Source organism: Ceratina calcarata, unplaced genomic scaffold, assembly GCF_001652005.2.
Source record: "Ceratina calcarata isolate Rehan_Ccalc_2016 unplaced genomic scaffold, ASM165200v1 scaffold569.2, whole genome shotgun sequence".
Classification (NCBI taxonomy): Eukaryota; Metazoa; Arthropoda; class Insecta; order Hymenoptera; family Apidae; genus Ceratina; species Ceratina calcarata.
The window spans coordinates 1,040,279-1,055,189 of NW_017176894.1; the positions used below are offsets into that span (position 1 = coordinate 1,040,279).

The 14,911-nt window shown below is 41.5% G+C and overlaps 3 protein-coding genes across 11 annotated transcripts in view; 1 reads left to right on the forward strand and 2 right to left on the reverse strand.

Moving 5' to 3' along the window:
• The window catches only part of unc-13-4A (BAI1 associated protein 3), a 53,354-nt gene extending 51,177 nt beyond the window's left edge, over positions 1-2,177 (forward strand). For all 5 annotated transcript variants that reach the window (XM_018032207.2, XM_018032204.2, XM_018032206.2 and 2 more), the window contains one exon: positions 175-2,177. In XM_018032207.2, coding sequence (XP_017887696.1) covers positions 175-269 — 95 coding nt within the window. In that variant the 3' untranslated portion in view covers positions 270-2,177. The remainder of the gene's footprint in view (positions 1-174) is intronic.
• A 141-nt stretch (positions 2,178-2,318) lies between these two features.
• Positions 2,319-4,523, reverse strand: LOC108629498 (Outer dynein arm dynein axonemal light chain 1). 2 transcript variants are annotated; one of them, XM_018032220.2, is made up of 4 exons: positions 4,108-4,523; positions 3,612-3,873; positions 2,789-3,066; positions 2,319-2,623 (listed from the first exon to the last, which is right to left on the reverse strand). In XM_018032220.2, exons 2-4 carry the CDS (start codon positions 3,808-3,810, stop codon positions 2,477-2,479), a joined length of 624 nt encoding a protein of 207 aa, XP_017887709.1. In that variant the 5' UTR covers positions 3,811-3,873; positions 4,108-4,523; the 3' UTR covers positions 2,319-2,476. The 2 variants fall into 2 exon arrangements, with proteins under 2 accessions (XP_017887709.1, XP_026673060.1); XM_026817259.1 differs by having other exon boundaries at positions 3,612-4,523.
• A 97-nt stretch (positions 4,524-4,620) lies between these two features.
• Positions 4,621-14,911, reverse strand: part of Rgk3 (Rad, Gem/Kir family member 3) — a 29,952-nt gene continuing 19,661 nt past the window's right edge. For all 4 annotated transcript variants that reach the window (XM_026817255.1, XM_018032218.2, XM_026817254.1 and 1 more), the window contains exons 5-7: positions 9,217-9,299; positions 8,852-9,038; positions 4,621-8,417 (exon numbers count right to left, since the gene is read on the reverse strand). In XM_026817255.1, the coding sequence (XP_026673056.1) occupies positions 8,128-8,417; positions 8,852-9,038; positions 9,217-9,299 (560 nt within the window). In that variant the 3' untranslated portion in view covers positions 4,621-8,127. The remainder of the gene's footprint in view (positions 8,418-8,851; positions 9,039-9,216; positions 9,300-14,911) is intronic.

Genomic DNA, 14,911 nt, shown 5'->3' on the forward strand with positions numbered 1-14,911 from the left:
TCATTGATACGAAACACGTTACAGTCTCGATTTCTCCTAATCGAATCGTTTCGTGGCCTGTTAAATCTTCGAGACGCCTCTTGTACGTCATTTCGAGTCCTCGCATCTGGTCGTTGATCAGACGATTCGATTCGTGAACGTTGATCGCACTTTGACGACGTTTGTTGCTTGCAGATCATCCGATTCTGCAGATCCTGGAGTCGAGAGTGGGCGACAAGTTGGCGCTCGATTTCGTGAAGAAACAGAAGCAACGGTTCGCCTCGACGTAAAGCGGGCCCGCGGGCAAACGAGTAAAGAGAGATGATTACGAGGGATTCTATCGAAAAGATCGTAAAAAGAGAGGAACGCTGAACTCGTCGTGAAAAAATTCGTCAGACCTTTTCTCGGTGTAAATCAAATGTTGCAATTATAATCGGTGTTGGTAACTAATGAAACTAAGAAAACAAAAAGATTAAGCGAAGAGGAAATATTGTTAAAGAGGAGCATCGAGCATCAAAAAGAGAATATATTGTATCTGTATGAGAATGATGATCTGATGTCAGAACTATTTTTGTGTGGAGAGGAAACGAGTCGCGAAGCGAATGTATTAAAAAGAAGGATGGGAGAATAGTGATTAAAAAACAAGTTTCAATCTGTCGGCGTGACGTATCTAAGGATAAATGTTTAAAAAAAAAAAGAATCGTCGAGACCGTCGAGACTCGAAGCGATGCTGAACGGCCGGGAACGATGAACAAATTGTCAATGATTCGTTTTTCAAGATCTCCTTACGTCCATCGGTTCGAGGAAAGTCGCATCTTTTACTTTTGTGCAAAACTCAATAAAGATATGAGGAAGATAATTAATCAAACGGTTGATTCGTCCATCGGCAGTTCGCGTCGCTTCGACGAACCTGCGAATCAATTCCAGAGAGTCGATATAATAATAATAGTAATAACGATAATGATAACGAGATATTTTTCTTACACTCATCATTGGCTAACTCGTCTCTTTCTATCTTTCCACCGCGCGTCGTTTCTCACCTCTCGAGTTCGATATTTCCAATGATACTTTCAGCAATGTTTTCTTCCAGATCACGCGAAACAATCGATCCTTTCTCGTAAAAGTCTGCACGACGGATTTCGATCGACGTTCAAAAAGAAATTGTTAAAGAAATAGAAACGAAAGTATGAAAATTCTTAGATGGACGATGAATCTCGTGACTGTGTTACATGTGTACGTGAGAGTGAAGAATTACACGTTCGTTATAAAAACGTATAATTGACGGACCGCGAACGTTCATGACGAAGACTCGATTAATGAATTGTCCCAATTTTATGCTCAGTCTCACTGCACTCATTGTACGGTGCAGATGTTTCTCGTGCATCCTCTGTAAATTCACGGGTAAAGTTTCTGCGCACATGTCTGCGTATTCAAAATGAATGAACGTTCGCAGTCCGGTAATTGAGAAACGAAAGTGTCTAATCGTTGTGTCCCAAGAGGATTCGGTGTTTGACTTTGCTCGTACAATCTGACTAATCTTTCTACAAGCTATTTTCACGATTTCCTCGACGCAACACGCGTCACTAAAAGTCGATTCGACGAAATTGGACGAGTATCAGACGATGGTTTCACAATATGTTTCGGACGTTCATTGAAAGAGTTGAGACGTGATTCTGTTCGAACGTTCATCGCGATTAATACGGCACAGTGCGTCGACGAAAGTAATCGATGGACATCGACGACCAAACTTAGCTAGAACCGTTAAAACGAGAAGAATCTTTAAAAAAAATAAATAAAAAACAAAATAGAGATAAAAGAAACGGCGGAAAGCGCACATTCGTCAATTTTTCTATCTGCACGTTAAATTCATTCGGTTCGTGTCTTGATTAAACACGTGAGGAGAAATGAATACTTGAGAAACTGGAGGAGACAACGCGTGTCTCGAGATAGAAACTTCGGTGAGAGCGTGTGGAATTTAAAGAAGGAACGAATTATTTAAAACGAAGAAGAAACGATGATATCTCTCGAAAATGTCGTCTGTCCGATCCTCGGTATTGATCTCGTGCATCGAATCCAATCGAACTCTATTTGCTTTTTCAACCTTTTACAATCACCGTAAAGAGAAAACGAAAAAAAAGAAGAACGTATGTACAATTTGTCTTGTATCGTAAGACGAATAAATTAACATAAATGTACGACATCGTCGCTGCCCGATGATTGCAACCTGTTCGTATTTCCCTTCTCATCTACACTTTATACGACCAAATCTTCGGTACATTGAACACGTAACGATCGTGTTCGAATGAAATTATTTCCGCAGGAATCGTGGAATGTAAATGTAGATTAAAAAAATATATATATTTCAAGAAGTTTTACAATCAAGTACAAAAGAAACGATCGTAAAAGTATAAAACATAGGAATTACATGTGTACGAAAATTGTACATAAAATTAAACGACGTATACGAAGCTGTACGTAATTAAAAAGTAGCGGAGATCTACTGATCCAGTGATCTTTGAGACTGCACGGGACTGTCGACTTTATTCGTTGAATTTATGCATTCTTCGGTTCGTATAATGGGATCGCCGTCCAATTTCTCTAAAGCAGGTAAACGTCTAGCCACTTCTGCCCTCCACGTTTCCACCTACAATTACACGGCTCATCAGATTTATAATTATCCAGTGACCCTGCGCCGTTTCGTCGAGATCGAAATCAGCGAACTACGACATTACGAGGCATCAGATTGAAAACGAGATATTTACCACTGACCGAACAAGTGATCAAAAATACAGAGAATCGAGTAGATTACCTCCGAGTTCTCGTACAGCGGATTTCCAACGAAGACCAAATCCCTGAGGTTGCCGAGCTCCTGCAGCTTGTTGAATTCCTGCCACTCCCTGACTAAATTATTCGACATGTAGAGTACGCGGAGGTTCCGCATCGCGTTTATCCCCTTCATTTTCTCGATTAAATTATACGAGATCCAAAGTTCCTCCAGAGTATCGCCCAACGATTCCATTCCGGCGAACCCTTTGATCAAGTTACGACCCAACGCGAGGATCTTCAAGTTCTTCAACGTCGAGATCCCTGTTTCAACGCTTTATTTATTTTTAATGAACGAAATCGAGCATCGTGCTCGCTCGATCATAAAAATTGATCTCTCGTTTCCTCGTCACGTAATTTGACCGCCCATTATTTTTCTCCGCGGAACGAAGTCGGAAATGCGACCTGTCGGAAATCCGTAATAGCGAAACTCCGATATCAGGACTGAATATGATTACAGACGTATAATAATGAGCGATCTCTCGTCTATCGAGTGGCGACCCAATTTACGTATCGTTGAAACCGAACGTGGGTACGTATAAACAGGAACAGTGGACGAAACGGTTGAATAATTAGTGTAAATGGAATTATAGGTAGACCCGCGTTACGGTCGACGCTAGAAATTGATCGAAGCTGCCGACCGTCCTCCTTAATTGACGCGTAATCGCCTAGCAATTAATGCGATCGGGGCCAGGACTCGATTTACGAGCTGACGGCCACTATTAATAAACAATTTCTATTCGACGAAGAGTAAATAGGTAATCGGATGTCGGTGATAGAAAATCGAATTTAAAAGCACACGCGTATACCGGCAATTTTTTCGATCATGTTGGTGGAAAGAGAGAGCTTCTCGCAGTTGACCAAAACTGCCAAAGAGTTGTCCATCTTCTCTATGGGCGGCCACTGGAAGCTGAGAATCATTTCTTTGGCGGTCGAAGCGTCCTCCTGGTGTTGTTCCTCCCACAGTCGAATCGCTTCTTTGCACGTGGTCGGCTTCACGTTGCTCATGTTTCTTTCTCAATCGCATCCTTGCTTTCCTCTTGAGACAAGGAAACTGCACTGCAGGTTCTCCTTCGATTTCGTTGAAGAAAATTATAGCAGGAGTAAACGGAAATGTGAATGGAAGATTGTTCGGCGAAACGAGTTCGATTTTAAGTACAAAGCATTGATCAAATAATTTCGACTTCTTTGTGAGAGTCTGTTACCCTTCCTACGTTACACGGTCAACATTTCGCACCTTACGTTCTAATAAAAAAAATGATCAATTAATTACACGCTTTAAATCTGTTGAAACGTCGGACTAACCGGGAATTTCTCTTCGACCATGAAATTTTCATGTCCAACGCGACGTGGCCGCTACTCGCACGACTACATTTTACGCTACGATTTACTCAGAACGAATTTTTCTTTTCGCATATCGGTTTAGCTGGCTCGGAAAAGATTCGAGGCTCGTTTTCGTTTCGTGGCAAACTGCCACGAAAGCCTGGAGCCTGGCAATATCTGGCACCAATCAAAATAATCGATGGGCAAAGCGCATGCGTTTCGACGATACTTATTTATCAACTAAACGTCGCGATTTCAGATTTACGGGGTGGCGTTCAACGGTTTGAAAAAGTACAGACCTTCCTTTGAAGCGAAACGAAAAAAATACGGAAAATCTCTGAAAAGGAACGGCAGGAACTGGGTCGTACAATTTTAATTTCATTCGAAGTTGTACCAATTAGTAAACACGAATATAAGTGAATCTCTGACGGTAGACAGACAAGTGCAAGAAATAAGAACGATGAGCGAGGTAGTAACGAGCGAGAGACAGGGGGGTGGATTTTTAACGTCACTTCTTTATTATTACCGAAGTACAATAATCCCATCGGGATTAGAGCCATTCGTTTCCCTCCGGATGACGGATCACCTCGCATTAGAATATTGTGTACCAAGCGAAACTGAAAGTCGCTCGATCTCTCTTATCTCCTTTCGTTCCCCGCAAGCATTTTGCGGCGGCTAAGACGAATCGTATCCCTATCAGCCGAAATGATGGCAGTATTGTCACGTCACTCGTTGGACCGCGAATTATTATGCAAATTCAATTGAAATCTAAATTAATTTTTGCTCTAAAGTCGTTCGTCCGTGTACCAAAGAATCTCTCTCGTGTCGGGATCACGATTCAAATTGATCGAGTGCATCGTCCGATATTCGTACAAAGGTACTGAATTCTGTGCAAGTACATAAAAATTCGCGGTGTACTTGATCACTCACACAATAAAGACAGCGTCTTTCTTCTCGAGTAACATTGATAAGTTGATCTTGACAACAGTTAATTGGTAGACATCGATCTGGTGGTGCATCGTCGAAAACGGAAGTACGAACCTTCGATTGCGCCCGTAATAATTATGCTCAAAAGATTCACAAAAGAACGGTAAAACACACGGTAGCACTCTCACCTCGTCGCGTCGAGTAAAAAATTAGAAAAAGAACAAGGAAAGATTACGAAGAAATAAAGATAAAGTGGTGCGCTACAAACCTGAATCGTTAATGACAGCGATGAAAATGAAATCGTATCGATAAACGTTTCGGTGATCAGAGCGATGTACTTGTATTGGGTTTAAGACTTACATCGAGTTTAGCTTAAATTACAAAAATACACAAAGGCACTTGATAAGAATTTTCTCATTTCCTTTCTCATCCCTTTCTTTATTTCGTGAACCCGGTTACCCTTCGAATCAACGTTCGCACAGTGGATTCTTCGCGTTCCTCTCAGTCGTTCAATAACAACGACGATCATGCAAACACGTGTCTCGATCAGCAAACGAATCTGAACCAAACGATGGATGACGACAAACGTCGCCCCGAATCTATCTCTGTCACTCGACGAACGGAGGAACGATTTTATTGTAAATTCACCGACGGACGCTCGCGTCCCTATGTTTTCAATCACGTCTTGTCGTCGGCTCTCTTCATTTTCTGTTCGCTTCTTTCTTAGTCGACAGTGCTGTAAGAAGATAGTGTTGCGATTCGTGAGTCAGAGAGACGTCTTTTTAATTAGAAAATCGGACGCCCCTCTCAGTCACTTCTGTCGATTTTACGTCTGACATGCGTTCATTGATCGATCTCTTCTTTCTAGCTACAATTCTTATTCGAGATTCAGCTAAACTTTTCACAGAGTGTCCCCTTCTGTTTACTAAGTTGGTCGTCCGTAAGATAGTCTTCTTTCAATTAATATTAACTCGATACTTTGACTTACTGTTAGCTTATAAAGTTTTGCCCCTTTCATTCATTTTGGCCCCTGAAACGAATGCTCCGCGCGAACTATACCTTTTACAACACTGCTTTTGATTTAGAATATACAGAATGTTTAAACAAGGTGGCTCGAAAATTAACGACAAGGTCCAATCAAATTATCATATACTTTATTACGTCGTATTTGTAGAGAAAATAGCATACAGCGATAATAAATAATGAATAGTAAACAAAATTATAACACGCTGTTAAAGGGAAACAATTAAGGGAAACCACCTTTTTTCAACACCCTCTATATACATGCTCGTATATGTATAATATATAATATATGTATATATAATTCGGATATATATATAGGCGTAGAGATCGCAGAAAATAGACAATGGACAGTATACGTGGGTGTACTTACATATGTTATATATATATATATATATATATATAATATATTTCTTTGTCTCTTCGTATCCGTTCTCAAAATCTCCCAAAAATGTGAATATTCTTCGTATAGTAGGTAGTACCCGTTCGTTTTGAGGAAAACACACAATACAGCAACACGTCAATCGTTTAACAGTACATCTACACGAAACTAACGTAAACTTACGTACACGTCTCGCACCAGGTGAACCGTTCGATTCGACCAAATCGCTTAACACGTGCATCTATTTACCTATCGACGAAGAAAAATTAATTGTCCCAACGAAGAAGGTAAGAATCAGTGATTCAATTTGAAAATTAACGTAAAACGCGCTATTCATGCATTGTTTTAAATCTGACAAGTATTTTACAATTATTTTATGCTTTTTAGTATTTCATTGTTATTCAGTTCTGAGCAATGCTTTAAGTTTCAAGTCTCTAGCTCATCGGAAAGTTAGTTTAAAATCAATTGCAAAACATTTGTACCGAGCAAACGGACAAGAGAGCGAGCTATTAAAAACGTAGTAAAATCGATTTCTTCACGTTCTCTACAGTAAAAGTTTCTGGTTGACTTTCATTAGCTGCCTTTAACTCTGTCCCCGAAGAGCTACGAAATAAATAAGAGTTTGTTGGATCTCTGCTTCGAATTAAAAGATTAAACAAGCGAAGTGATCAAGTCGAATGGTTCAGCCTGTACGTACACGCGTAGGTACGTATATTTATATGTATAATAGTACGACACACGTAGACTCGCAGCCTTATTCTTGTTCTTCCCGTTTCTGTTGCGTAGGTACACAGAATCCGTGATTCGTTAAAGTTCATATACGGTATGTACAGCTCGAATTTAAAAAGATTAAATTGGTCTTATCGTACAGCGTAACGACGTTAACGTTAGTGGCCGCTAATTCATGCCATGGTCCGATATTTCCTCCTTCGTGTTCCCTCGAATCCTACAGGCAATCAAACGCTTCGAGTCGATCCTGTGACCACACTGCTGACTCGTCGCCGTCGGTGGAACAAATATTCTTCGCTACCTTCAGTTCTCAACTTACGATCTTCGCGAAAAGGTTTAATTACTAATCGCATTGTTCGTGATTTATCGATCGGCAGCGAGGAACTGTTCGGTCAAAGGATCAATCGAACCCAGTGCGTTTTGGAAGTTCCATCTAATTGAATTATTCGCGTGCGCAGAGTGGACCGACACGCACCGAGAAACTTGCCCTTAAGTTAATATTAAATATGTCGAGAGGATGTGCTCGACGGAAGTACTTAACGAGCTAACGTTAATTAAAATTAATCGTACAGAAAGAAAAACAGTGGTCACCGTTTACTTTTAATTGGCACCTTGATCGGAGCCCGATTATTTCCCTTCGGGCCGTTCCGTGGTTGCAAATCAACGATGCACCACGAACAACAGCGGTTAAAAATATATAAAAATCATCGGTTGGAACGTTATGCATTCTTGACGACGTCTCAGTCGAAGGATCGAAGTCGAACCACGCGTGAAAAATTGAATCGATCGAATTGTTCGATCGTTCGCGTTTAACCAAGCTCTCCGCTCGATTAATCGGATACTCACGACGATTTTGATCCCGTCGCCGCGACCACGGAAGCCCGCGAACCTCGGTGAAGGGTGTGATTAGAATTTAAGCGTCAGGTACCGAGGTTCGACTGCGTTTAGAGCACGTGGAGGTTCTCACAGTTCTTGAACTTGCTGTCCTCCTTGCCGAACAGCCAGGTCAGCATCTGTCTGGCCTTCATGCTGGCTCGCACCACGCCCCTTGACTTGTACCAATGACCGCTACCCTCGCTGGTCCCGTTACCCGCCCGGTTCTCCGCGTTAGATTGCACGTTCTTCAACCGGATCTGACTCAGTATACCCACGAGCAGGTCGTCCACGTTGTGGTTGATCCCGACCGAGACCTCGATGAACTTGACGCGATGCGTGCACGCCACGCACTTCCCATCTGGGTGAAAAGGGGCGACATTTATTTTTAACCCAAGGGCGCGTACAGGAGAGAATAGAAAAATTGATCGGTTTATTGGTTTCTCAAAGTTCTTCCCTTCCGCCAGAAGAAGTGTGCGATGATTTATAGCGGACATCCATCAGCATTTCACTTATTATTAAATGGACGAAGGGACGTTTGCGTGATCGGATAAGGGACCGCGATGAATAATGTATTTCGTATCGACGAGTACGTTTACGATCTCCGATTGTTAATGCTCTCGTCGTTATCGGGTTAACGATTCAGAAAGTAGAACGTGTACGTAATAAGGATCGGCGTGTCCGACCATGCGTAGGCTTATACTACTTAGGAGCTCTCGGCGTTCTTCACGATTTCATCAAGAATTCGAACAGTAAAATCGTACAGCAGATCGATTTATTAATACGCGTACTGACCTTGGGAGGAGACGACCCTGGATCGAACCAGATCGACTTTGTTGCCCACCAATATAGCCGGTCGTCGCCGCAGGAGGTCCTGGTCGTGAAGACGCTCTAAATACTCCTCTGCCCTTTGAAAGGAAGCCTTGTCGATCACCGAGTACATAATTATGAAAGCGTCCGGGTGATTCGTCTCCAGTTCCGTCTTTTCCAAACAAAAGTATGAACCAAACGCTTGAATCAATTTTAACGGGAGTCGTTGAATCGGTGAAAAGTGATCGTGAAGGAAAAGGCGACCCGAACGACGTTCAGGGGACAGAAAATTGACGATTCGAGTTCGAGGAGAATGGTACGTCGATAAAGTATGAGGTGCGGCTGCTCACCTTCGGGTTGGAGACGTTTAAGAATCTGAGCTCGCTCTCCTCGCCGTTCAGCATGACGAAAACAGATTGCTCGCTGGGCACGTCTGAAACAAAAAGGAAGACGGTGCGGTAGAGAAACGAGAGGCACGAAGCGCTCCACAAAGCTGGTTCAAACAGCTGAGAAGAGGAAGCGGCAGGCTTCCCTTTGACTTGCTGCCTCATTTATTTTTCCTCGGAACTATCACGTCTCGCTCCGTCACCGCGAAGGACGAGCCTCCCTCCGACGGGGGTGAAAATAAACGAATTCGTTACCGCCATCGTTCGTCACGTTCCTACGTACGAAACGTGTTTTAGACCCAAATTTTTTACCTCCCGCTGTCGATTCTCACGAAGCCCGTTAAGGATGTATTGGCTATACTGTCAATCCCAAAAGTTTATGCACTTTAGAAACGCATTTTTTAAAAAGAAATCAGACGTCGGAAGAACAATGCTCATAATAAACAACAAAAAAAAATTTTCGATTTTTCCGAGATTTTTCCAAGGGGTGTACCCCTTCAGATTTCGCGAAATTTTCGTCTTTTTTCCAATAACTCCCAACCGTTGGACATACGGAAAAATTGCATATGACCTTTCTTGTAGAAGAGGACGAGATCTACAATTTCTGTATAAAAATTTTTCCGTAAATCCAACGGTTTAGGAGTAATTAAGGAGAAATGAAATTTTTTGCCAAAAGTTTGCCGTTTCGACGCTGGGATGGTCGGATTTTGTCAACATCAATAAAATGCCAAATAATCATACGTAACTCGTTAAATATCGAAATTAGAAGAAAAACAACTTCTATTTGAAGCATTTTTCGAAATTTTGAAAAAAAAAAATTTCGTCAGCGTCAATACTTAATTGGATATTTCCTTCTATACTTTTTAGCACGTAGCTATTTATTATTAGCATTGTTCTTCCGACGTCTGATTTCTTTTTAATTATAGGAAATGCGTTTTTCTAATGTACATAAACTTATGGGATTGACTGTATAGCCAATACATTCTTAACTTTGGCCGCACATTGGCACATAGAAGATAGAAGAAGAGTGAACGGAACAATTGTTTCACCGCGGGAAACAGTTCTAAACGACAAATTCGATTGATCGTCGAAGTACGAGGATTAAAATCGTTCCAATTTTGTGTGACACGAAACTCTCGAACGAAGACGCTTAGAAACTAAAAGCTTCTGAAGTGAAAGTCAAACGGTGTCGAGAAGGAAAGCCTGGAACGGGCGAACAGAGAAGAAAATCGGCGGAGGAAAGAAGAAGAAGAAGAAGAAGAAGAAGAAGAAGAAGAAGAAGAAGAAGCGGAGGAGGGCGTCAGACGATGAACAGACGCGGAGGCTGTGCGATGCGCGTTTATAGCACAGGCCCGAACAAAATTAACCGCCGCTATTTCTGTTCTCGGTTGCAGTTTTCTTTTTTTCTTATTCGGTTACACCTTCCTGGAAACCGACGCGTTTTCCCTTCCCGTTTCCATTTCCCTTCGTTTTATTACTTTCTCTTTTGCGGCTGATCAGATCTTGGCCTCGATCCCGTTTCCAAACCGACACAGGCCTCAAATTTCCCTTAACGAATAAAATCAAAGACAAGACACCCAGGAAATTCGATGAACGATTTTTAATTGGCATTCGTTCAGGTTCGATGTCGGTGCTCGGAAAACGGGAACGGGCTTCGGTTCGCCTAAGTGGATCGCGAAGGTTAATGACACCGGGTCTTATTAAAAGCCGTCGTATTTAAAGCCGGCGTATTAACGATTCCGTCGAGAAACCTCGCCAGAGATTCGTCCACGAATCTCGCGGTGTTTACTCTGCCACGCGTATACATGTGCGTATGATTTGTGCACGTCGACGGTGCGTCGGGCCTGCCGACACCGTTTCGGACAAAAACGGATGAAAGTATCGCCTCTCGTTTTACGTTTTCGTATCGTCGCTCATGAATTAATCGAGCAATTGCAACTTCGTACTAATTAAAGTGAGTAGGTCATCGAAGCAATCAATTTGCATAACAGTTTTCAGTAATTTAAATTATGAATATTAACAAAATTTCTCCCTATTGTAAACGAGTTTAACACGTTGACTGCCGCGCGTGTTTCCAATGAAATTTCGTTCAGGCCACGAGTGCCGCTGCATCAAGCGTATTCGCAAGAACTTCCCGTTTCGTTTTTTTGCATGATATCATATTTGGTCATTTGTTTACATTATTAAATACCTGAGGTCCTCACTTATTACCTCGCCACTCCACACAATCAGTTTGAATCTTTGTCAAATAACGAGCGGTATAACTTAAAATCTCTGTCCTAATTCATTCCAATGTCGAAAAGAAAAATGGAAAACTTATTTCTTAGTAAGACAAATAGCAGTGAAAAAGAAAGGTATTACGAGGCTTACACAAATTCGGAGAGTAGCGATGAGTAGCAATCGTCTGATTCTGATTCGGATATTGATAAGTGCAGTCGTAGTGATATTGAGTGTCATGAAGATACTATTAACGAAATTTTACAACAATTGATCATTGAGGAAGAAAGAAGAGCTGATGATACCGAAGAAACTACAATTGACCATTTTAACAATTCAATAGTTTTATTACATCCTGCAGAATATCTTTTCAAATACCTATGACGATTCTTTGTAAGTAGCCAAATAAGCGTCACCCGAAAACGGGTGACACGGCCCGACGAGAAACTTTGCTGTATCCCGAATATGTGGGTGACGCGGCAATCGTGTTAAAAAAGGAATACGAATCGAAAGGAAATCATAAATCATTTTGCGATTATTTAATTAGCATATAATCCCATGGGTTTTTTGAAACAACCGTTCACGATATGTTTTATATTTATTTATGAATATTTACTGACCCGAACGGAGCGCCCATTAACATAAAATTTCAGGTAGCCAGGGGTAGACCGTTAAATAATTCAATAGCCGCTTAAATGCATCCCATAATTGAATGTAAAATTTGCTGGTTGTATTCGTGTTATCATTTTTCTTAGTAATATACGGCAACAACAATTTTGCCGAACGATCATCAGCAGCTAGTTATTAAGTCTTCATGCGAGTGATCTAGTTTGCAGGTAACAACGTTATTATACTCTCGTTCATATGTACACCAGCTGCCGCACAATTTATTAATGTATCGTAACAATATAATGCTAAATTTAATACGTTTATTATCGATCTCGTTTAATGCGAAAAACTTAAACAACTGACATGCCTTTATATATCCGGATATAAAACGTTTTAGAATTAGAATGGTCGAATCAGAAAGTGAACCGAATAATAATGAAACACTGAATCGGACGATGATTCAATTTCGCAAATTTCTATGCGAGAGAACCTAACGACGATCAGAACGGATAAATCGTCGACTGGATAAGACGCAATCGCAATTTCGATTTCCCTACAGAGGCACCCATTTATACATATTATGTATAGAGGAAAATTCGAGGCTTCCGGTTTGTCAATTACTGTTCACGGTTCATTTCATCTAATACAGTATACGCCCAAATAAGACGCTATCGGCCGAAGTTCCTCGTTTGCCTGACAAACTTTCACCGTCGTCGTCGAGTTTTCGAGTGAACTTACCACTCCCAGAATTCTCGCAAACTTCGACGAATTTCACGAGACAGACGCGAACGCCGATAAGTAAAATGCATATACCTATGCACGTACGTGCGCGGAAGCGGTAAAGGGAATTTCTTCTATCGAATCGAGAATGGAAAAGTTGTTCAGAAAAATTCGCGGTATAGAAATTCTCTAAAGCAGACTTCGTGTCCTCGCGAGAACAAATATTGTCCTACAGGATGCACGTAGCGACGAGAAGACGCGACGCCAGGATTCCGAATGAAAGGGGCCAGCCAAATCTCGTAAGAACGCGACTCCATTGAGATGTAGGGCGCTCACGCGACCGGCTGATTTATTCTAGTTTTTGTCACTTGGCAAAGAAGAAGACCCTGACATGCGTCCTTTCCAGATATCCCTTCCAAACCGGCTGTCACTCGATGACCGGCCGGTTGGTCATTCGTTTCTTCGAGTCGCGCCGGGAATAAAATACTGCATATTGAGCGCAGTAATGCCGGCAGTGAAGCGGCATTGTTGGAACGAAGCAATGGAACCTATTCCACATAATCTTTTATGCCTTTATGCCCACTCGGTCTCTTTGCATTTATGAAAATTGCAGAACCGTTTATTAAGGTTGTACAAACCCTTACACAAAGACAGTGGCAAAGTATTAGAATTTTAACAGTTACTAGATATTACATTAATAAAACACTACGAAATTTTAGAAATTTTGCGATTCTACTAAAAGAGTTATCACATCTTGAATTCTTATGTCGAATGACATAATTTTGATTTCATTTATAAAAGAAATATGAACGCAACAATCACGGAATTTTGTAATTTTTTATAATCCTTAATACATGATTTGAGAATATTTTAATTAATTATTTGCGCGAGATAAATGATGAGATCTTGTGTAAACTTTTTATTCAATCCTCTGTGCGTATCGTACGAGTAATTGAAATAGAATTCGTATATGAATAGATCCATTTAATTACTTGTACTACGGTGATGGGAAAAGATGATATCGTTCACTACTACGTTTCGCCTCGGGGGTCTGTTTTCCGCAAATTAACGGTGATTCCCTGACGCGAACGGACGCGTGATTTAACTAGCAAAATCGAGTATCGCGCCGAGGTTGACGATGTTCCGATGAGTCTATTTGTTTTCTACCTTGTCGCCCAACTACTGCAACAATCCGATTCGATTTTGCCGATCGTTCGTGTCCGCGTAAAAAATGCATTTCTTCCGAAAAGATCGATCAAATTGAAATATAGAATAACATTACCGACGCAAGTGCTGTTTGATTTCAAACTTTTCATTTGTATATCCGTTCAAATATTTATTTTGCTTGACCGACGCAAATTGAAGAAAAAAAGGAACCGCGCGAGAACGCGATTTTATTTGAATTTAAAATGGAAAATATCCGCTTTGATCGGTCGAAAATATTCCACTAGAAGCAATCGATCACTCGGAAAATTCTCCAGAAAACGCGAATCGCGACGGGATCTAAATACAATTGACGTATTTATCGTTCCTGCTCGTTTCCTCGAAGGAGATCGATTCTCGACTCGGGTGTTACCTAGCCGAAACTCCGGGCTTACGTAAACCTTGACGATGTAACGAGCCGCTAGCTGTAAATCGTTGAAAACGATACCACGATTATTTACGAACGAATATCGGAATTCTCCGTTGGATCGAATCTCAACGTCGATTCGAACAAAGCGTTGCGGTGTACCAATTATAATTTCTTCTCTGGCCTAAATCGTATTGTTGATCGTACGTGATATTTATTAATTGCACGTGGCTTCTGAACGTCGAAATGATTCACGGGCGAAAATTGTGAGTCATCGGCTTTAATTCGTATGAACGAGAGAGAGCTGGCAAGTGGTCCATCGTTTCAGCGAGCGTGGACCACCTTCCATACTATTTCATCGACGTGTCGCGAGGTACGAGCTCGGCCACCACTGGCCGTTTCCATCGCGGAAATATCCGCGTGTCGCAACGGAAGCCCCGGGCATAATTACACGCCGTGTCGAAAATAGAAATTACGAATTTCCCCGACGATTCACGGCCCATCGACTTGGATACCGATCGCTGCTTGATACCATTGAAGGAT

Coding starts and splice junctions, on each gene's coding strand:
- LOC108629498 (XM_018032220.2), bottom strand. CDS start 3,810: ATGAGCAACGTGAAGCCGACCACGTGCAAAGAAGCGATTCGACTGTGG. Junction 3,067..3,611: donor CATGATCGAAAAAATTGCCG/GTATACGCGTGT, acceptor GCGTTGAAACAG/GGATCTCGACGTTGAAGAAC. Junction 2,624..2,788: donor CGCTGTACGAGAACTCGGAG/GTAATCTACTCG, acceptor GTGTAATTGTAG/GTGGAAACGTGGAGGGCAGA.